Genomic DNA, 23,660 nt, shown 5'->3' on the forward strand with positions numbered 1-23,660 from the left:
TGCTTTTACAATGGGAAAGCAGCTTTAACTGGAAAGAATTCCAGATGGCGTTCCTGCCGATTTCAATTAGACATTCAAGCAGCAGGGCCGGGTTAGGACTGCTTGCCCTGTAAAACGCTCAGCTTGCTTAGTTCACAGTGCAGTTTTGTTTTTAAAAAGGACTTTTATGACCCCCTCCCAGTACCTCTCAACCCCTGCCTATTCCTTTATACTTAAAATAAATTATCTGGCACTGTAATCTTGCATGGTTATCAGACACGATCCTCCAGCATCAATACGCACGGTCACGCCAGTTTGCAAGACTGGCAGATAAACTTTTTTAAAGGGGAACTAGGACCCCATCCCTTTCCATAGAAAGAACAGATGAACTATTCAGATAGGAAGAACGAGCAAAAACAACTAAAGACAGACAGAAAACCAACCCCCCGACAAGTCTAGGACACACACACATGAAACCAAGCATCTTAACCACAAAATTAAATTGTTTTATTGAATGGCTAAATTACAACAGATAATGTCCATTGTTCCTCTCCAGAAATTCTCTCAAGAAAATGCATTTACACACATTAAGTAATCCATTAAGCACTCTTTACCAGAAAAATGCTCAACAATTGGGGTAGTCCCTCAGGCTTGTGTCACTTTACACACTGGCTGGAATAATATCAACAGTAAAACTTTACAAACTCACTTTTTCCAATACCCTGTTTTCTTGTATATATTTTTTTTTATTTAATTTTTTTGTTTAAATACCTTTTGGACAAATGTAAAAAGTACATCACATCATTGCCCCCGTAGCCTAGGAAAAAAATATTCTAGAATAGAAAAACAAAACAAATTAAAATAAAAAAAAGCTAACCCATTTATAAAACTTTAAAAAGTTAAGTGGTACACCAGTATTTAACCAGTATTTACAAATCCCATTAAATTACAACATAAATAAAATATTTACATTCAAGAAAGATAACACAACCAAAATCCTCACTTTACACCAGTTTAATAATAATAATCTGCTTAGGAAGTACCTCATCATACACATCTCATTTTATTTTATTTTATATTTGTTGTAATGACTAATGTTTATCCACTTAGGCCTTCCACGGCAAAAGGTGAAGTGACAGGTGAGGAGTTTGGTTTAAACAGTTCAGGGGAAGATAACCGAGAACTTACTTGACAAAAACATAAAAAAAATAAAATGATAAAGTCCTTTCCTTGGAAGCTCATCCTTGCTTGCGGATTGTTTTTAACACTATTGTATTGGTTTAGGTTTTTAAAATCCACCCCCTGGACGCAGCGTTGCGTGCTCAGTGAGATGCAACTCCAGGCTATGGACAAGACCAGGCTGGGGGGAGCAGCTGTGGGTGTCCTGGACAGATCGGCAGGTTTCCTGCAGGCGACCGACCGAGCATCCCGGCCAGCAGAGAGACCGAGTCAGACTCGAGTCCGGTTTGGTCCAGTGGAAAGCAGAGCCGAGATCTGATCCAATAGGCTTTGGATAACAGGTTTGTTCAGGTGAAAGAAAATATAAAACCATTCCCTTTCATACAATGGATGTTGGGCAAGGGCCTCTTCTGTATGAATAACCTCCCCCTACCCTCTGTTTAACTGACAATATTTCAAGAAATAAATCTGAGTCCTCTTGCTGGAGGACAAAAAAATCCCCATCGCCAAATTCAGGATTTCATTTTTCTTTCCACAACACACAATGAGTTCTCCGAGGAGGGCTTCAACTGAGTGCTACACAGCTCTGTGGATCTGACAACACACTCCCCCCCAGCCCTCCACCTATCGCAACACACACACACACACACACACACACACCCTGAAAGTCTTCCAACATCATTGTGTTAACACTGTAGCTGAGCGATGTCCTTAGTTTGTTTATGTTTTTTTTTTATGTAAAAAAAGCCCCAGTCGTGGTCCGCTCTCTGGTCAAACAGCCCAGTCCAGAGAGCATTGAGCACCAATCCTGAGAAACCTGCTACGATAAAAGATTTGGTCGGCAATGAATCCCACAACAGTGGTGATGAGCAGCTCCCGTTTCGAGGGTCTCCAGCAAACGCAACAAGGCGCCAGTCCTGGGCCACCTCTCGCGCCCCTCCCCACACCCCTCATCTCTCCACCTGGTGTTGACAAGTCCTCTCCATATCCTCCCTAGCACCGGCTAGGCAAGGCTGTCTCTTTATAACCGCCGGGGAGAGCGGAGAAAAGCAAAAGAGGAAATAAAAATAAAAAGCAGCCAAACATGTCAGGGGAGTTGGTAGAAAAAAAGAAAACACGCAGAGGAGATGAGCGGACGACAGATCAGGTAGGTGTTGCCCTCGTGTTGTTGCTGGGGGGAGGCGGGGTGGAGCGAGCGGATGGCCGGGTCCTCTGCCCGTTCATTTCCGGTGCTTGTCCATTTTGTCAGAGGCTTTGCTGCCGCCATCGGAGGCACCCTGCCCTTCCCCGCTGGAGCTCAGGTACATCTTGTCCACCTGCTTGAGGGCCTCGTTCAGGTAGTTCTGCAGCGAGGTCATGGCGGCGCAGATGGCGGGGCTGCCGAAGCCGTGCGTGATCAGACTGAAGTGGGTCAGGCAGCCCTGGATGCCCGGCTCCAGGATGGGCGTGGGCCGGGAGTTCCCCAGGGGAGAGCGGTCCTGGGTCAGCAAGTCCGTGAACTCCTTACAGATTTGTCTGGAGCAAGCGGAGAACGAAATAAAGACAAATAAAATAAATAGAAGGCACTCCCTCAGCAGGCCAACTTTGCTTGGTCCCTATCCTTGTGCTCTGTGGCCAAGACGATCTGGCTGACTACAGGATGCATTTGTGGATACAAGACCAATTCACCTCCTTAAAAATGCAGTTACAGAGCAGGCCCTAATAACACACTGGGATACTAAAGAGACTGATTGGGTGCACTATACAACATTAAGTACAATGTCTTTAGTTTCAGAAGAAAACCAGGACAAAAGGATTGATAATGTGACTAGGACCAAAGGAAAGACCATACTAAAATCAGCCACGTTTAACATTATCATGCCATTAAAAAAAAAAAACAGGTCTAAAAATAAATGCCTAGAAAGGAGAATGAGGTGCTTCTGAAGTACAATGCAGAGATTATGTAAATGCACTGCAGACGCTGAATACCTGGAGGGAGTGCCGCGCTGCAGGTGTCATAATGACACGGAGAGCCTCCGTTTCGTGGAACAAACATTCCAACAGAGATTAAAAAGCATAATCATAATTTGACAAAGGCACAGCTACCAAAAATATATCTGTAGGGTTTCTTCTACAAGCTAAATTAGAGTCAAATTACACATCAGATCTGACCTATCCCTTTTCTTCACCTTGTATAAATAAGTAGAAAAAGTTGCAAAATAATGAAACCACAGAAACATGTACAAGTACAACCTCCAATGCGAAAGCCTGGGACTGTAATTAAAGAATAGAAACCTCCAATTGGGATGTAATTACAGGTTGTTTTGGGTGGTGGGGGGTTTTCAGTTTTATTGAAATGTAATTAAGTGACAGGATATGGAGTCCTTGTGAATGCCACATCCTACACCGGACTGCACTGTGGCGTCCGGCTCCAGAGACACCGGCCCCTGCAGACAGAACCAACATTGTACCAGCAATGCCCACCCCACCCTCGCCAGGCTGCCCTGTAGGCTGTCACTGAGGGGATACAGGGAGGGCCACACGACCCGGAGGTCCCAGCCCTTAAAGAAGAGCTTCTATTGACAAATCCAGGCATCTCCGAGTGTCCCAAAAACAGGGGTCACATGGTCAAATGCTTTGTTCATTTGTTAATTAAGCGTTTATTTGCCCGTCTCAAACATGGGCAGGATGCTTGTTTTGATGCAGTGAAATCATGTATTTTGGAAAACTGACTAATGTAGCTGCTATTCTACAATTCCAGTTTTTAAACTGGCATCACGGCACGGTAAACAGGAGGAGGGACTCACTTGGCAGCCAGCAGCATGTTCTTGCGGGAGTTGATCTCGTTGCGCTCCACGTGCGGCCTGCTGAGGTACTCCGCCATGGCCTTGGCAGGGAACTCCGTCTCGCACACGTAGCCGAAATCCCGCGCCAGGTGCACTGCCTCGCCTGTTCAATTAAAAGAGTCAACATTGAGGGCCAAGTTACCATCATCGCTGCCCCCCCACCGCCTCACAGCGCCCTGCAGAACCACAACACTGCAAAACTGCCTTACTGCCTCCCAGATAGCTGCTCTACCGAGTTGTGAGGTATCATGAACTGCAGTGAGCGCACAAGGAAGAGTTTTTATAAATTTGAGGAAAAAGCAGCAGAAAAAATAAAACAAATCCCAAAAGCAAACATCCAGGTTCAAAAGTAGTACTTTTACAATTTTTAAATTCAGCTAAGTGAAACCAAGCCACCAATTCCAGTTAATAAATCAAGTTTAAAATGAACTAAGAAAAATAAAATGCAGGAAACTGAAACAAAAAAAATACCTTTCCGCAAAGAAATTCCAAACATACATCTTAATTCTCGAACGCATCATTGAGGGAAGGGGCAGTTTATAACTGAACGCAACATGGAAGCATAATAAATCAATAAATTACATTACAGAGACTCTGCCCGAGCAGATCTTACAGATCTTACAGATGTAGAGTTCAGATTGTATTAAGCCAGTTAGTGACGTCCAAGACTCATGATGTTTGAATTATGCAACGGATCAGTTCCACTTCCTTCCCCTGCCAGCGGGGAGACGGGAATGCATATCGTGGACTGCAGGGCGGTGCTGCCTGCCCGCTTTTAATGGGTTAATGAAGCTGGGGGCCTTCCAGCGCGCCAGCAGGTCCGACAAAGCGTCCACACCGAGAGACACGCACAGCGCTCCGACTCAGTCAATCACACGGCCAGGCACAGTCTTTAAGGTCACTCACTCCTCGTGGCAATGGGATCACATGTGGTACCAATTCCAGATTCAAACTAAGTATCTGGAAATTGTGTTTTTTTTTTTTTTATCTCAAGAACAGTCAGAAAACAATGAAAAGCAAAAAGATGACTGAATGGGAGGAAAACTGGCGAGTGTTTATCGGTTCAATCCACTTCATGTACCTTCACTTTCGCAATGATGAGATGGACTTCAGAGCATGCAACAGAGCACTGGGTACTAGAAAGAATGAATTCCCACGTTCACATACATTCGTACAAGTTTGCGTCTTGCCAATCCAACCACTGACCTTATGGTCTTTGCAGCTACAGTATTTTTGAGGCGGTTTTTGTTTTTGTTTTTTTTAAGTCTCTGCTGGTTGCTTAGCGACCTCAAATGTCACTGGGAAAGGAAAAAAAAATCCTAGTCCTGTTAGATAATGTCAATTCTGCCTTAATACTGTAAGGCTGGGGAGCGGAAAATGGATTTCAAACAGAGAAGCTATTTCTGGTGACGGACCTCTGACAGGATTTAGTCTTCCAAGCAGACAAGGGGAAGAAAGGAAAGAGCAAAATACAAATAAAGACACAAGCACACAGGACTTCGATAGTTTAAACAGTAAAGTCATATTTCCATACAAGTCCATGTGACCAATGGAGTGCTGCGTACCTTCCACTAGCGCAGTCAGCAAGGTGACGTTGGCTGCCTTCCTCCGGCCAGCCGGCAGGTTCAGACCGATCTTGTCCAGCTTCTCCCTCAAGGACCGGCCTCCATTTTTGGATTTCGCTCTGCGGGAAGACAAGCGGAAGTTAGTTTCCTGAACTAGGATGGCCAACGGCAGCAGTGTGGATAAGGCAGACTGGCTTCAAGGAGGAGAATGACTGAGCAGCTCTCTGTAGACTACATGACCATGCAATTAAAATGAGACAATAAAATAAGTGACCCTCTTATCGTTCAATAAGGGCCATTGGAAATTCAAGTATTCCCACGTTCAAAATAACTGCCTGACTTCAGAACAGCATAACTGCACTTGTATTAGATATTTTTCCAGTGTGTCCTTCAGCAGGACGGTTCATCACAATTTCTATTTTTAAATAAACGAAGGCAGGCGAGGACACTCTACTGTTGACCTCCGAAAACAAGAACAGCCCCCGAACTGGGGTTGGGTAAAGCACAATAATTCCCCCCTTGCTGCAGCGATTGACGTTTCCGCCTGACTGCAGCCTGGGCTCCTCAGAGCCGGGCGAGAAGAGACGGCATCGGGGAGACATACACACCCCCCCACTCTCTCTCTCTACGTCTATGACCTACTTTACAGCTCAGCATCTGTCGGTGGCCCAGTGTTGCACATGGGAAGTTTAAAACGTGTGTTCCCAACAAACCACGGGAAGAGGTCAGCTCTCCCCAGGGCCTACACTGCCTACTGACACACAGGGCACAGGGTCAACTACACAGCATCAATTAGTCACAGCCAGTAGCTCCTGCGCTGTGTGGAGCTGAGCGCTGTGCTGGGCTATGGCATCGCTTCACCACAGAGCAGAGCCGGGAGACTGGAAAGGCAACACACTATAATGGGGAAGCACTTGCGATTTAATTCAAATTCAATGGTTTTGTATGCGTGCATCTCCTGGAGAGGTTCCCATCTCTGCAATGAAAACATCACAAACAGCCACCTGTGTGTAAAACTAGCAGAGTAACTCTTCCTTCCCAAAAAATAAACTAGCTGGAGGACAAATTCTAAAGCCCAACTTCCTCTTTCATTTCGTGGTTTGTTCGTTTGTTTAACTACAGCCCCGTGACAAACGCAGCACAGGCTTGTGGGACACAACTGCACACCAGTGTATGTGGGGGCATGTGTGTGGCGTGTAGACGCATCCGTGTTGCGGTGCTGACCTGCGGAGCACGCCGCCCAGCAGCGAGGCGTTGAGGCACTCCGGTGGGGAGAGGCGCCGCTGCACCTCGGCCACCGTCACCTTGTACTTGGAGGTGGAGCTGAGGAGAGACAGGCGGCCGGGCACCGAGCAGAACACCTCGCTGGGGTTGGACACCATGCCCAACAGTGTCTCCTTCTGATAGGGCAGACCCAGTGCGTTGCCCTTTGCCATTGACATGGGACCTGCCGGGAAGACAGACAGAGAGAGAGAGAGCTTGGTCAGCGATTGCCTTTAAAACCAGATCCAAAATAATAAAATTATAACATTGTGGGGATCAAAATCATGTAACATGGGCCCAGGCTTGAAGGCCATCCCTTGAGTACAAAAAAAAAAAATATCCAAATTCTCTGAAAAGAGCTGGAGAATTTTTTTATATTCCAGGGATGCTTCCACCAACACCCTCCTGAACCTTTCACCAATGCACGATGCTCCTCATAGCTTTTGGCATTGTCCGCCGTGTCTCATCTGGGTCCTCAAGACACGGCCTCAAAACGCAGAAGGGTCTTTCAGAACAGTCTTGACCAATAAAACGGTCCTCGAGGCCTGGAGAACATTCTGCTCTGGGGTTTCCAAAGCACAGCTCCTTTCTGGCTCCGACCGCAAAAACACGGCTTGTGGGTTTGGGTTTAATTAGACAGTGGAAGTTGGTCTCTTTTAAAGGGGTACTGGATGCCGATCGCACGGTTTCAACATTCATTATGTTTACAGTGAGACGGGCTGCAAGTTTGCAACACAGAAGCTACGGTTTAGAAAATTAAGGGAAAAAAAAAGTAAATATAGTTTAAATCTTGCCCACCCCAACCCACTGTCCAGACAGCAAGGAGTCTGATCCCTACATTCAGCTGGAAGAGATTTATACATTTATTTTAAATACAAACTTCGCTTATTATAATTTGTTACTGATGTTCGGTAGCCCCTAGTGCAGTTATGCAGCCCATACGATTCAAGTATACCAGAAGACAGGGAAAGGATACGTTTCATATTTAAACATCTTCACATAGGAGTAAGAGTCAAACTGGAAGCAGATTCAATCCCATTTACATAGCACCCAAGCACCGCTACAGCAGCTCACAGGACACACCCGGTTCATCCAATCGGATAACCCGTCTAGGACTTCAACAAACTACAGCAGGCCTCCTTTCCAAGACATCACAATCTGCATTCAAATGAATCCACAAAAACAACAGAACCACATTCCGTTCACAAGCGAGTCCAAATAAAGTCACCCGTTTCTAATCAAGATGGACAGATTATAGGAAATCCCTCTACTTAAAGTGTCACCGCCACCCTAGTGCTCCCAAACGATGTCACACAAAACAGCAGAGAATGACAAGCACAGGAAAAAGTGTTAAAGTACCTTCATCATCACCTGCAAGAAAGCCACTGTCAAAATAACTTCTCTGTATACGATCATGGTGCCTGCCACTCCTGATGCCTAATACTGAGACAAGAACAGGACATCACAGAACATGAGAACTGGAGGACAAGAGGCCAATGGAACAACACAGAAAAGATGATGCAGGTTTTTCCCCCCCCACTGACACACACAAGTAAAAACAAAGCATTAGCAAAGGATTTCTATGGCTGAAGCCGCTATACCTTCTGACGAGGTTTATATAATAAAAATAAAAAGACAACCAGGAAACAGCCCTAGCAAGTTAAGGGGTAGAAGATTTATTGTGACAAACACAGGGATGAGGAGGCACGGAGGACTTTGAGCATTTTTAGGTCTGTACAATCCCCGGTGAGCAATCAACACATCTAGAGGAACTGGCGTCAAGGTCCCGTGGCACAGGGGAACTTTGAACCTGATCTGCTTTCAAAGTCACTCGAACAAGTGCAGGAATTAATCAAGATCTCCGAAGGATCACGTCTGGATTAGTTAAGTGCCCTTCATGACTAACAAAGGATTATGAACAGAGAAAGAGCGTTCAAGGCATCTCCCCCACCCCCCCCCACTGATGTCAATTAGCATCTTAGGTGGAGCTCCTGCATTTCAATACAGCCCCTCCTCGCGCCGACAGAAAGCCGCCCTTAATAAACTGCTGCCCTTGGCCGGCGAGGGTTTGTTATACCTCCGCTCCTGACGAGGCCCGGCCCACTTTCCCATGCGAAGACATTGACATAATTGACAGGAAAACGAGTCCTGATTGAGATTAATTAAATACCAACAATCAAAACTGTAAAGCTCTTGGAAAGGACTTAAGCTTTCGCGGTAATAGGTTGGTTTTGTTTTGTTTTTATACCCTTGTCTCTCAAAAAGCCTGAACATCCGCTTATTAAAATACAGGGATTTAAGGGGACCTACACTAGGTGCCTTGCAGGGGCAAGGAGTGGAGCAGCATTTGCTATTGCTTTGATTCAGGGCAAAAAACGAGGCACTGCACAACACTCAGCGACTCGGGGAGCAGGGAGTGCAGCCCCGGCGAGTTTGCTGGCTGACTCCTGCACTGTGTGCCGTACCTCAGGGCTGTGCCTGACCCGCTGTAGCAGGCGCAGAAAAACACTGCACAAAATAAGAGTCCTTAAAGCTGGAGCATTGGGAAAGGATATTGGATCACTCTTCAAAAAATATATAATTTTTATTATTATTGGAAAGCTGCAACAATGAACATTAAAAAAAAAAAAAAGAGGGGAAATACCAGGAAAAATATGTATGGGTTGTTCACGGGAATGGAAATAGTGTCACTTATTTGATACATGCATGCATACATATATACATGAAATGTTACATGCAAGACACTATCTTCAGATTAGTTAAATAGGTGCCTGTGTGTCACTTTTATGAGCTCTGCACTCTTTCATCTCCCCCCAAAAACTACAGTCCTTCTTGCCTTGTCCTGAAAACCTTGGGAACTGAGCACGGGCCAAAAACAACCTTCGCACAAACTCCAGTTTCACAAACTCTGGATCATATTTCAAACAGCCACAGGGATTCAACTTGGAGAATATAGAGTAAATAAATAAACAGTCCACTTTCATATCCATTAGCATTAGACTTGCAACAGGGCAGTCCAAACTCAACTAAACAAACTGGTCACCTTCAGGGAGGAAAAGTATTTTTAGTTTTCAGTTGCACATTATATTGCCTTTTCAAAAACACTTTTTTTTGTGTGGTACACACAGACACACATGGGAGGACGTTTTAAGCTGCAGACATGGATTTCACTTGAAATAAAAATCTTTACCGTAGTACTTTTACAAAAGCACTACGATTAACACCCTCACAGAGCCTATATTTAAATGTTAAACCAATCTGTTTAGGGAACAAAAGCTAGCAGCATTTCCTTTCTTGTAAACCACTAGTAAAAAGAGATTAAGGGTTTTAAGTGCTTGCTCATGTTAATTTTTGCTAAGGAAGTTTCAGCAGCAGTAATAGGACCAAGCCCCGACAACAGATTGACTGAATTAGGAAATTAGGAAAGCCAAAAAACACTTTCAACTTTACCTCTTACAGAATTACCGAACCTTAACAACGCCGGGTTCAAACTAATTGATTATTTAACTGCTACACTAACCCAGAGTGGGAGTAGAGTCTAATCAAAAGAAAACTTTGTGCATTTGGCATTGGCACATAAAAATAAAATGGAAAAGTGACAACCGACACGTTTAGCATTATTGCCACAAGAGCTTAACAAATCACCGGCTGCAGTAAAGCAAGCCTCAAACGCCATACTTCAGAAAGCAAAAACATTACAACTACCAAGAGAAATTTGCCTTCATATTATAAATGCACAGACGTGCAAGGAATAAACACCCGAGATTAACAAAATAGTGCCCAATCAAGAGTTTCCACCTGCATGCTCATTAAATACTGCATAGAAACGTCAATCTGAAAATTAGAGAAGAGAGAAAAACAAATCTAGGTCTGTCACATTGTGAACAACTACAGAGGCAATATTTGTTACACATCACAATTCAACATACTTACTGGGGTGACAATAGTAAGTGGATAGATAGTACATAGATAGGTAAATAGTAATCGTAATAGTGGGGTGACATGTTGGAGAGACAGAAGTTCCCTTTGCCTATTTTGACCCTCCCACCCCTATTCTTTACTTTCTCTTTAAAAGGGTCTACGACAATCACTTCTACACCTGCGGCCAAAAGTTATTTAATCAGATGCCCGTCAACTGCAAGAGCACAGTCCCAATAAAACACTGAAAAACTACGTGGCTTGGATTCCATGTCAGGGGCTACCGAAAAGGACAGAGTTAATACTCCCGATACAAAATGCTCCCTGCACAGTGTGTAATGAACTACAGTAAAATAAAATACACATTCCTCGGTCGATTACAGTCTTGTCTCTTTTCTGTGGGGGTACTTCTTGCATGCGTAAGTCTGAACGGTTTAACAGTTCGATCTTGACAGCTCTGATACCCCAAGGGAAGAAAATAAAATTAAAAATGCAATTACAATTAATGAAAGCAGAGTGTATATGCCCTCTTCCCGTACTAGTCCCCAAAGCTTCTTTTTTTTTTTTTTTTTTCTTTGCTCTCTCCAAAGCAAACAAGTAAAAGGGAATGGGAACAAAAGCTCTAACGGTTAGGCTCGGTCTCTTTTAAATGCAAATTTGCAGAGGATTACATGGTCAAGTTTAAGAAAATAGTGCCGGGCAGTCAATCAGCAGATTAAACTGCCACCTGAAGGGTTGCCAATGTCATCTATCTGACAACACAATCAGGTTAGTATTACCAACAGAAACAGGTTAGAGTCCAATATAAACATTAATTGATTTATCCATCAAGATTAAGTGCAATTTTCATGTTATGGGATGAGGCCAAGACTGATATTTCAATAAATAAATACCAAATCACCCACTAATAGAAATGTGGCATTAAAAATCAGTGTCATGAAGCAAACAAGTTTAATACTGAATGCTTTTTATTGGCCAATTCTTTTTATTATTAATGTAATTGGTGGGAGAAAAAATAAATATAAATGTGAGCACAAGACAAAAATGTACCTACCTTTTTTAATTACGGTTTGATCGGCCATTATTATATTGTGGTCATCCACATGCTAGGAGAACAAGAAAAAAAAGCAGCGTTACTTACAAGTATACACTGCAGCTTGCGTGCGATTTATCACAGGTGAGTCGCTCCCTGTGGGAGCAACACAACACCCGGAGTACATTGTGCACAAGCTTTGGGAGACCATTATCTCTCCAACTGTACATCTCACAATGGCAAAGCATTCTGAAGTTAGCAACGCAATTAAAACAGCTTTCCAACAGCATAATTAACACAAAGTATCTGTCATCAGTAACAATTTATAATTGCAGTTTATTAAGGAGGCAGGCATGTAGCAACAGCCACATGACATCTTAAGTTATTTGTACAATGAGTCAAAATAGTGCAGGCAGAAAAGATAATTAAGCACATACCATAAAGAGTAACCGCACACTTGTGCAAATATATTGCGTTTTTTTCCCCCTCTTATAGGTACAAATTTAATTAAGAGACTGTATTTGGACAATTATCCTTAAATGTAATTGTCTATTTTACATTTATTTTACCGAGCATCAAAAAATGCAGTGTTATTTTTATTTTTCACTACATGGCCTGGAAATGTCAATTCCAGTTTTAGAGGTTTGGAAAAACTTGAAAATGCATGCGTCTACTGCGTTTTTGAGTGTAACTACTAAACTTTAAGATGCATATTAAAAATAAAAAACTGAACTAAAATAATTTCTATTCAAAAACAAAATATCCTACAAAAGTTGCAGCAATTTTATGTATATTGTAAGATGTATTCGTTTTTGTTTTTTTAGCCTATGCACTAACGAGCAATGCACTATTTCACTATAGCTTATAGGACCACTTCTTATAATCATTTTAGGGTTTTTAATGCTTTACATTACAGTAAAAGCAGCGTATGCGGGGGAGATCGGATCACTTGCCGCCGCAGTAACGCACCTGCACGTCGTCCATGCTGTGGCCCATTTCGTGAAGCCCCATGTTGTCCCCGATAACAGACGAGTCAATGGCATGTCCGTGCGGGAGGAGCAGCTCTGGCCGACGGAAGCCCTCTCTCCGGCCGCCCGTGGAGCCGGACTCCAGGCCCAGGATCTGGCTGGCCAAGCCGGCGCGACCGTGGGGCCCGATGCCCGAGTGCTCTTGGCTCTGCCGGTTGGGCCACTGCTGCTGGTTGGAGGCGGGGGAGGGCTGGTGCAGGGAGTTGATGTTGAAGGGGTCGCTCAGGTGGGAGTAGTGGTCGGTGGACTGCGGGTAGGAGATGGGCTGGTACGGAGGAGGGAAGTAGGGCGGCTGGAAGTCGGCGCTGCTCGAGTGGGACAGGGGGGGAGCCGGGCTGTACAGGTGCTGGCTCACCGCGGGCAGGTGGGGCAGCCGGGGGTTGCCATTGCTGCTGCCATCGTGCCTCTCCTGAGAAGCAATAATCATCACAAACATACTATTAATAATGTGCATTTTGACTTTCATCATTCGTATTACAAATGCGCACACAGTAAAATTAAAATAAAAAATAAACCGTCAAGGGGATTTGCGTTGTTCATTCTTCTTTATTTAACAGCTTTTTTCGACTGATAGCCTAATAATTATGATGATGGTGATTAAAACTATTAATACATTAAATCACAACCAGGAATGTTTTCAATTAATTTGTTTTTGTCTGCCCCACGAAAGATTACAAAAACAGAATGCATATATTGATATTGGTTTTATTATGAAGTCAAACTGAAGTAAATAAATGTAGTAAACATTTTATAGAAATAGCCTACACTTAGTTCCATCCATATTAAAAACAAAATTGAATATATGAATTAGCCTACTGCCTCCCTTAATAAAAGAGAACAGATTATACAGATCATCTCTACAGATCAATCTCGGATAAACCGTCGTAATTCGGAATGTTAGAACGGCTGCCGAAGACAATTAAATTAAGTTTTCCAAAATACTCCTACAAATACCATTTCAAATGGAAGTTGAATCCCTGTACAATTGCGCATAAACACGGCAGTCAAAATTCAGACCAGATTTCCCAGTTCTCACATCCCCAGCACAGCTATTAACGCTATATAGCGCCTTTCAGAACGGGGCCATTTCTAATATCTATATTCAGGGGGGTTGAAGGAGTTTTAATATAAAAGATATTTCGATTTAACACAACTAACATTAATAATACGCTTTTCTAACACGTTTACATTTCAAGGCGTAGAAGACGTTTTAAAAAGCTTAGAATCAGCCCCACCATAATTACGGAAAGGTGCTCCTGGGGAGAGCGATACCTGGGAAGTGATGGATGTGAATTTACGCGCAGACGGTCAAAGGATCGCCTCCTCTGTCGCTGTATCATTACATTCCTTTAGAGAGAGAGAGGGGGGAAAATCCCCCAATATTATAATTGCCCGCCTTAAATTCTTCCAGCACTGGTCGTTTTGAAGTCTTCAGGGCTAATAATGTAACGGGGCTCGTTAATAATGGCTGGACACAAGGGCATGCGGAGCGTGAAACGCGTAAAGCTGAAAGGCTCCCATTGATGCACAATTGCTGGATCTAATCACACGGAGCCAAGGGGACACTGAGGAGCAGACTATGACCAATTGGGCTGGGGGGCGACCTCTTACATCGCTAACCCCCGTGTCACACTGGGCAGAGAGGAAGTACAAGCGAGATCTGAAGGCATTACAATGTGAAATCACGAATACGGTTCTGGAATGACGTTCCTATTCTAGGACGCTTCTGCTCAAACAGACTGAGCGTTTTTTATTTTAAATACATATACACAATGAAAGTGACAAAAAGATAACTTCACTATAAGGGTGCGATTCCTCTGAATTCATACATGAATACCACAGGATTCAAATCTCAATACATCATGCGCATCTGTGCACACGAACCGATAGAACGAACGCGTTCAATTTAAGGACAACAATATTGGGATACATTTTACCAAATTACGACAATGTATTTTCTAACACAATGTGTTAAAGACACCGGGTTGTGCTTTGGTGAATTTGAACACAAAGTTGTGTTGCCCTTGAACAAACACCGAAGTGTTCAATTTAACACATTAATCCTCAATGCAATCCCAACCCTGTTATACATGCGATTAGGATCAGAAGTCAGTTGAAGTGCATGACATATGCATGTGTTAATCCTGTATATGCATATATTAATTCCCGATTCATCACACCAGTTTATTTTAAAGTGTGGGCAAAAAAAAACACTTGTAGGCTCTTAACGTTTTTTGTTGACATTTTAATATTTTGGGAAAGCGCGACTGGAACTCGGTCATTTTATTCGTGTTAATGTGTCAAGCATGCACACGCCTCAATCAGCAGACACCGACCATCTTCACTTTCCAGACAAAACGAAACCAAGTACAGATTAGTAGGCCTGCCGCTTCCCAAAGACGCTGCCGTAACGAGTGTCATTGCAACTGTAGTAAGAGCAGCGCTCGCCCGGCGGGGCGCATGTTAATGAGGGGCCGAAAGCAGCCCGACCGGTCGGACCGGGGAGCCCGCAGTCAGACCTGCGCGCCGAGCCTGCGCCGCACCCGAAATAAAACAGCGCTTTCTCCGCAGGCGTTGTAGGGGGAGGAGAGTCGCGAAAAATCTCGGCAAAAGCCAAGGTACGGATCCCCCGGGTTTGGATGGACAACGCTGCAGTATACCATGAAACCCACACATGTGCACCAAATGAACGCGTTTGTCACGGCGAAGGTGATCCCGTCAGGTAGCACACAGTGCAGCCTCAATCTAACCTCCAAACAGCTGCTAATCCAGTGCGAGGGCTAGGCCACCTGACGGCTATTAAACCCCTAATTGATTGGGGATAAATCTGGAAAGTGTTTTAGGACCAACACGACAACAAGAACTCTCTACTACTACTACTAATAATAATAATAATAATAATAATAATAGTAATTCAATCAGGTTTAACACTACCTTGAAATACAATTGAAGTGTTTTAAATAAATACAGGTATCCCTTTTAAATGAGATTACCGATCATTTCTCACTCACTAAGACCTCGTCACTGCACAGTCCTACGCTTATATATATCCAACAAAACAGCGCAGTGTCCCCCTCAGCGCTGCCCTTCCCGGGCTGTTCACACGGCTCTGCACTGGAAGCTGCCCAGCCTCCTCGGACCGGCGTTTGCCCGCCTGTCGCCCGCCTGTCGCCCGCCTGTCGCCCGCTCACCTCACAGTCTTCCTCGTACTTGACGTTGTCGGCCAGTTTCCACAACATGGTGGTCTCACACGCAACTCCGGGCAGCGAGGGGATGCCGTGCCTGCACTTTATAGATCCACCCTGCGCCGCGCTGTGCGCCTCGGCCCGCGGTGTCTCAGCTCGGATGCACGGCTGTCTGGAGGCGGAACCGAGATTTGCAAGGGGCTCTCGCTTCAGCAGCGAGCAACACGACGCGACGAGGCGGCGAATGAGACGCTACTGCAGCCTGTCTGTGAAGCTTCAACGCGGGGCTCTGACCTCCCTCTGACGGCCGCGGCGCTGTCTAGTTGTCTCGCTGCTTCACGGTGCGTCTCGGCGGCCGGCACTGTTATATTTGCATAACCACTCCCAGAGGGCGGGGCCTGGCCGTGATGTCACTCCGCCCCCCGCGGGGGTGAGGCTATTAGCCAATTGGTCAGCGCTGTGAGGGAAACGGACCAATCACCGTACGGACCGTCTTCTATCCATATTCTAATTGGCTGTTGTTCCTCCTTCAGCCTCTATTTACCTTTTTTCCCCCGAGCTCAAAGGGAAAAAGAAAGTCACGTTTTTGTGTTTTTGGTGTTCAGAGATTTCGGAGTGCAGGAGGATCCCAAGTGTTAACAGTTTGTTCATAGTGCTGATTATTACAGATGAAATACTGATACGATATGCATAAACCAGTCCACATTGCAGGTGTCGTTTTCGTTTCGTCAATCGCTCTGTTGGGGATTTAAATTAGGCCTATACATTCCAGCCATGTAAACTGGTTATTGAATTCATGATTGACGTTGCAGGATTTATTTCGTGTGGGAGCGTATTGAAAATCATAACATGGATACAAAAGGCATCGTTATACAGACAGCGAGAGCTACGTGCATGTTAATTCAGTCTCTGCAAAACTAGCACTGACCACAGCAAACACAATAATAGAGCAACCAACAAGAAAAATAATAATATTGTAATAATAATAATAATAATAATAATAATAATAATAAACCTTTTTTTTCAGCATTTAACGGATCATTTTCAGTCTCTGAGCGTTCTGTCAAATGCCGTCCGGGAGAAATAAACCTTTAATTTAGATTTTAAATGGTTTTACTTATTTGTAATATATGGATAATAATATAGATTGGTTACATATATATGGTTAATATAATATAACACCATTATAATTCTGTATTATGATTATTTAAATTAAAACTATATATAACTATAATTAAAATGATATTCCATCACCATTCGCGTTTGCCTGCAGCTGCATTACAGCGGAGGGTCTGTTCTGTCCCATTTGTACAGGACCAGACCATCCATCTCTCTTTGTCTGTGACAGCTGCAAATTGCAGGCTATGCTTCTGCCCGAGAGCAGAGACGCTGCTTTAGTATGGGTCGAAGACGTATAGATGCGGGGCTGTAATAATCCCTTCATCGTAAATACGGTTTCATCTACGCTTTCACTTGAGCCTGTTTGTCAGTGCTTCTGCTCCATATCGACAGTATCTCGTACAGGTTCTCCTTATTTTAACAAGCCGCTAATTGTATTTTGGCTGCCGAATATGAGGATGCTGATTATATTATATTCGGATCGATGTATCCATTATTTAATCATCAGAACGACCCAAGGAAACACATATGGGACTGAATGCGAAACAAGTGTCAGGATGAAGATAATGCTGTTTTCTATGAACTCACGTTTCTTTATCCTACAGCGCTCACATCATCAAGCAGGGGAACAGAAATGCACACGTTTTTATTTCAGTGTAATTGTATTATCATTTTCACTTCAGAAACGAACTATTAATTATCTTTCATTTGTTAATGGGATTCTCCAGTATGCTGCACACATTGTTTATGTATTTATTCATTTTTATCAAAGGAATACAGCAAATATCGCAATTTTTTTTAAATCTCAAGAAATTCAAGAAATCAGTGCGGACAAAAGGATTTGTGGAATTAACGGTTATTATTAATTACCAAAAATATTCTCAGATTTAAGAATTTGTATTATTATTATTATTATTAATAATAATAATAATAATAATAATAATAATAATAATAATAATAATAATAATACACTTTTTGTCTCACCAGCATCGTTGTTAAATGATTTTGATTAGGAAAATGTTATAATAATATAAAGCATTTTGGAAAGAAAATACATGTAAATTATAACAAATTAATTATTAAATAAATATGAATTCGTTAAAAATACAGTTGCTGATAATTGTGTTGACAACAATGCAATTCGCTGTTCTAACTGCTACAACAATTTCTGTGTTCAAATCACTCAACAGTTCTTTATCTGTCTTTACAAAAAAATGTGGAGTTTCACATAAAACCTGTTGATTTATATACACAATTGTATATAATTGCAATTGTTATTTGATAGCTTTAACATAAAACGTTGATTTATTCAATCCTACATAACTATAGTATACCAACTTGTTTTGAATATTTTTTGTTTGCATGAATATGCCAACTCGGTAAAGTCAAATGAGAACGACTAGCCTACTGATATTATCATGTTATAGTCATACATTTCCCTTATACAGTTTCAGTAGCCTACATATCAAATGAAGTGGTATGTTTGCATCTACAGTAACACAACGAGACCCAAGAGTGAAATGTGAATTGCAGGTATATGTAGTGGTTATCGGGGCAGTGGGGAGTATAATCTCTAAAAAGTGAAGGTTCCATAGCGGTTCTATTTAGAACCTTTGGGTTCTGCGTGAGTTTATTGTCATTAAAGGGTCCAAACCGCGAGGTCCATCGGAAACACAAGGGGCATTGTGTGGCTAACTGCCGTCCGTCTTTGTACTTTTCTGTGAATGTTGATTTATAAATTATTATTATTATTATTATTATTATTATTATTATTATTATTATTATTATTATTATTTGTATTAATTATTAATAATATTATTTTTTTGGAAGGCTAAATACACCTTCAAGCACGCAGTTAAATCAATGGATAGTGACTAAAAAACACGCAGTGCTGCGATTTACGGCATTTTAACTTGAACAGTTCCTCCTCTTCTGGTAATACCGAATCTCAGTACAAAACCGGTGACGCGATCTCTGAAGCCGCCTTCTTGCCGTCGATCGCCCGTGAGTTGCATGAACCATCCATGACGATGACGATGGTTGTGCTGTTCCGGATGGCCCATTTTATGACTCCACTGCGAGATTTCCATTAGCACAGGACTTGGCATTCTTAAAAAGTGTTATTAACCAATTCTGTGATGAATTCGAGTGAGATGACGCCCTCTAATGTCTCGGCTGAGGAAGCATGTCTCCTGAGCTGTGTGCACGTATGTATAGGAAAGTCCGGTGTTGTACAGAAGCACATCATGACAGGGTGGCAATAATGATAATGAATTAATTGTAAATGTTTCTTTCATAAAGGCCTAAACAAAATCTGATGTATCTCGCCAAATCATTGCATACATATTGAATACATATTTCCAAAGGTGCATCAAGTGTAGACGTGATGCGTTTCATATAAACCGTTTGGAGTTTGTGAAACCAATCCAACGAGGTTTTAGCAACCCAACTTGTTTAGCCCCTTTTATAAAAACCACACCTTTACAGTCTTTACAGGGGTCTGGTTAAAGTAGGGGGTCACGGCAGGACACTTACAATGGCTCCAATAGCTCGTTTTTATAGCAGTCACCAAGTCCTCTCCGCCGGTCCGGTGAATCACACAAACGGACCCAGAGATGAATCCAAAAGCAAGGCCTAAACGAAACAACGGCAGCCCACTGGGACAAAAGAAGATTCAATTCACAACTAAACGTGTTTCAGTCTTCTTAATGTTATCATAATATATTTCACAATTAAATGTCGCGTTTTCTATTGATTTTCTATTTCCTATACGAAGGGGGTTTCCCTGCTTTCATTGCCCCCTTGACAGACATCATTTTTATTGGTATTCTCCAAAAGAGTGTGGCTATACTGTTTTTATTTATTTATTGACATTCCTTAGAAACGTATACTGAGTAATGCATGGTTTGGGGGATTTTCGTCTTCATCTGGGTTCATCGGGACAGTTCCTTAAAAATAACCAAATGTGGTTAAACGCAACTGTCGCCTACAAACGAAGCACCGACAAACCCACCTCTTTTCTAACACCACCACCTGTTTTTTTGTTATCCGTGGTAGCACAACATTGCTATTGTTGTTGACCCAAAAAAGGTCCCTGTCTGTGTGGGTGTCGGAGTCGCATTGTCCCTGAATGCGCATCCCACGGCACCTGTGAGAAAGGTGTGACTGAACCTCTGTACCTCTGCGAAAGAAGAAAACTGGTTCTTGTCAGCCTACAGAAAGCTTAGAGGAGCTCAATTAAGTAAAACCCACTAAAGCACCGGGGATTCCCTGGGCACTTCTCTCTAATCTGCATTACCATTTTTGGTGGAGCTCCTCTTGCCCTGAATAAAGCGAATCAGGGATGCTTTTGGAGATGCGGGCTTCTTTGAAATGCGCGGCTTGTAATGCAGAAAAACATGTTTATTTTCAGCGACCCACGATAAAACACGAAGATATCCGTGTAAAGACCTATTTACACTTACATTGCATGGGCGGGATGCGGCCTCTGTTGAGATTTGTTATACATATTTAGCTGTATTATTGTTATGATGTGTTTCTGGTGGGCGTGGGGGGGTCAATTCTCAACACGGCTCATGAATCCTGATCCACAATCCACAAATGATGACACAATAAGATGTGTTTTATTTGTAAAGACGTGCATTGTCTTATTTTAAACAAAATGTTCCCTTATTTTGCCAAAGGTACGCGTTGTCCCTGCAGCAAAACAAATTATATTATATTATATGTATATGCATATTTATGTATATTGAAAACGATAGCCTTAAATACATTTAAATATCAGTCATCCGTTTTATAGGTAAATATATCGTCACACTGATCATCAGATTGGCATGGTCACTTTATTGCGTGTTGTTGCTGTTGTTACTATTATGACGATGTTGATTTCTATTATTAATAATTTCAAAATGAGGCCTGCGCGTTTCAAATGCCTGTTCGGTATTAACCCCATAACTTCGCCAGCAATTATAAGAAAATATTATCTGAAATGACGAATATCTCAAATTTGTAAATTACCGACATTGAAACAAGGAGACCCTGCCTCACCATGGAGTCGTATCATTGCAATAAAGCCGAGCCGACATGAAATAAAGAAGACAAATTATGTCTAACGTAGAATAACCTGCGTGCTAAAGATGCTTATTTTTCTGTAACACAAAACAACAAAAACGTCCCCCTGTATGGTCAAATAAATACATGCTACACCTTATTCAGAATGAAGACTAACTATAATCCTGTAGAAAAGGGTACAAATAGAGGCGGGTTTAATACGCTTTCGTTACCATCATGTCCGACACAATCCTGGCCTACTTTCCCTTGATAAACACGCGTGTGTTTAAGAACAAGACCAAATGAAAACACTGACCCACCCGCGAACCGCAAATGACGAACTTGTCTCCTGTCGGGTTTTTATTTCGAAACAGTATAAACTGGCTTCTAACGACACATGAAACCGGACAGGCCTACAAATCCAGTTCACATCGAGATCTGTAATGAATCGGAGTGTATCGGATGCGTGTAATCGATGTCAGCCAAAGCGTACAAGGTTGACATTTCGCTTCATACAGCATATAACCCGGTTTTGTTTGCACTGTAACAATTGGCAGGCCTACACCTCCCCGGCTTCACAATTCCTACATAATTGTATTTGTGGTAAACGCAAGAATCGCATCCAAACAGGAATACTGTAGTGCTGGAGAAAGCGGCGATTATGACGTAATAGGATGGTTTATATGCATCTTTTGTTTGTTTATTTACTTGTTTATTTTTGTGCATGCATTATCAATCTATAAAATAACTCGATTAGTAACGTTTGGTCGAACATTCTGGAGATTTGTGTTAAAGAGAACCTTCAGCGCTTCTGTTGAATTCGACCCAAATTAGCTGTTTATCTGTGTTTATAAAATACCTCCCCTGTGTGTCTATATAGGTAACAATACCCTTTGCGTGGGCCGGGTGCATTGCCAGGGTAATTATCTGTGCTTTATTCCAGCCCATTATCCCATCCGCAGGCCGAGTTGTACCTGCAGGACATTCCCTTTTCACTTAAGCGGGATTTAATGACTTGACATTAAATACCCCTTTACCCTTTTGTAACATATCAAATGTGTGTTTCACGCCGTTCGTTGGGCATGAATAACCTTCAACAGAGGCCCGGAGACACCCAGCAGGAATACTGTGTCTGAAAGTATTCTGCTTGAGGCCGACCATTGGGGTTAAAGTAAAGAAGTAAAGAAGAGTATTACAACACCAGGACAACGACCAATGGCGACATATATTACAATTTGTACCGTACATACATTTAAAATCAAATCGATGCGGTTAATTTGTCTATATATTCTTAAGTGTTCTGATAATCATTATTATAATGTATTATTATTATTATTATTATTATTATTATTATTATTATTATTATAGCAGTAGTTGTTGCAATTGCCCACATACTTGGAAATAGATCAAGTAACTACTTTTCAGGCCAAAATGAGCAGAAGAGGAATTGGAAACGCTTTACACCATTAAAAAAACAAAAAAACAAAACTGTGAAGGATTTCGGTGTTTACATTAATACACAACTGCACGTAATTTATAGCATTTTTTACGATGACAATGATCATTATCAATTTGCGTATTTATATGACATGATTATTGCCACATACACATAAGATTATAATAGCATATTATTGTTTTAGACAACTGACGTTAAAGTAAGCTATAAAGTATAATAATAACAATCCACTAATAATAATGTTAATAATAATGTTAATAATAATAATAATAATAATAATAATAATAATAATAATAATAATAATAATAATAATACACAACAATACATTACCAGAATAATATTATTTATATTAAAAATACATTCAACATTTGGGAATTTCTTTTCGCTCCAGGATATTTCTCGACGTCTCCAGTTTTTCTTGGCACCTCGATGGTAGAAGCACCGATATTTTATAAAAGGGGCATATCGTATGGACGTGCATCCTCCCATAGGCGACACACTGTTGGGACGCAGACTGGGGCCGGTGACCCGGCAGTGGGCACTGGAGGCATAATCCACCCGATAAAGCGGGATTAGACAGGAGCCGCTCCACCCCAGTGACACACTTGGCATCTGTTCTGCTTGATTTTCTTTTTTACCCCTTGCCGCTCAATTACGATTACATAAAACAAAACAAAAAACCTAAAATTATAACTCAGTGACCCACGGCGCTTTATTTCAACTGCTAATCGCAAAGATGCAGAAAAACGCCGAGAGGACGAGAGGACGAGGAGAGTGACAGCCCTTACATGGCGTTTTCTTTTTGGAGAACCTCTAGCTCTGTTTCCCATCAGAGTTCAGATCAACCCACGACATCAATAAACGAATGCAATCAAACTTTAGTGTATCCGGTGAAAGGGGTCTTTACCTGCCAGTCTATCCTGTCCAGTAAAGACATCTGTGCGGTTCTCTTGCGGTGCAGCTCCAGCGCCGAGTCCAACAGTAACCTGCGCCGCGATCTTCACCTGGGTGTCTCTGCGCTCCGGCCGCGCAGGCGCAGTCTGCCCCAGCACACCTGAAC

At 42.4% G+C, this 23,660-nt stretch overlaps 1 protein-coding gene across 4 annotated transcripts in view; it reads right to left on the bottom strand.

Annotated features, from left to right (window-relative positions):
• Positions 1 to 464: 464 nt before the first annotated feature.
• Positions 465 to 23,660, bottom strand: part of tfap2c (transcription factor AP-2 gamma (activating enhancer binding protein 2 gamma)) — a 23,270-nt gene continuing 74 nt past the window's right edge. The window contains exons 1-8 of one of the 4 annotated variants that reach the window (XM_066702217.1): positions 23,508 to 23,660; positions 12,732 to 13,199; positions 11,784 to 11,835; positions 8,171 to 8,254; positions 6,773 to 6,995; positions 5,549 to 5,667; positions 3,945 to 4,086; positions 465 to 2,673 (exon numbers count right to left, since the gene is read on the bottom strand). The exon at positions 23,508 to 23,660 is cut by the window's right edge and continues 74 nt beyond it. In XM_066702217.1, the coding sequence (XP_066558314.1) occupies positions 2,379 to 2,673; positions 3,945 to 4,086; positions 5,549 to 5,667; positions 6,773 to 6,995; positions 8,171 to 8,254; positions 11,784 to 11,835; positions 12,732 to 13,199; positions 23,508 to 23,537 (1,413 nt within the window). In that variant the 5' untranslated portion in view covers positions 23,538 to 23,660 and the 3' untranslated portion in view covers positions 465 to 2,378. Of the gene's footprint in view, positions 2,674 to 3,944; positions 4,087 to 5,548; positions 5,668 to 6,772; positions 6,996 to 8,170; positions 8,255 to 11,783; positions 11,836 to 12,731; positions 13,200 to 15,981; positions 16,322 to 23,507 lie in introns of those variants that run through there. The other 3 variants (XM_066702216.1, XM_066702215.1, XM_066702218.1) reach the window with 3 other exon arrangements.

Source organism: Amia ocellicauda, chromosome 4, assembly GCF_036373705.1.
Source record: "Amia ocellicauda isolate fAmiCal2 chromosome 4, fAmiCal2.hap1, whole genome shotgun sequence".
In the NCBI taxonomy this organism is placed as follows: domain Eukaryota; kingdom Metazoa; phylum Chordata; class Actinopteri; order Amiiformes; family Amiidae; genus Amia; species Amia ocellicauda.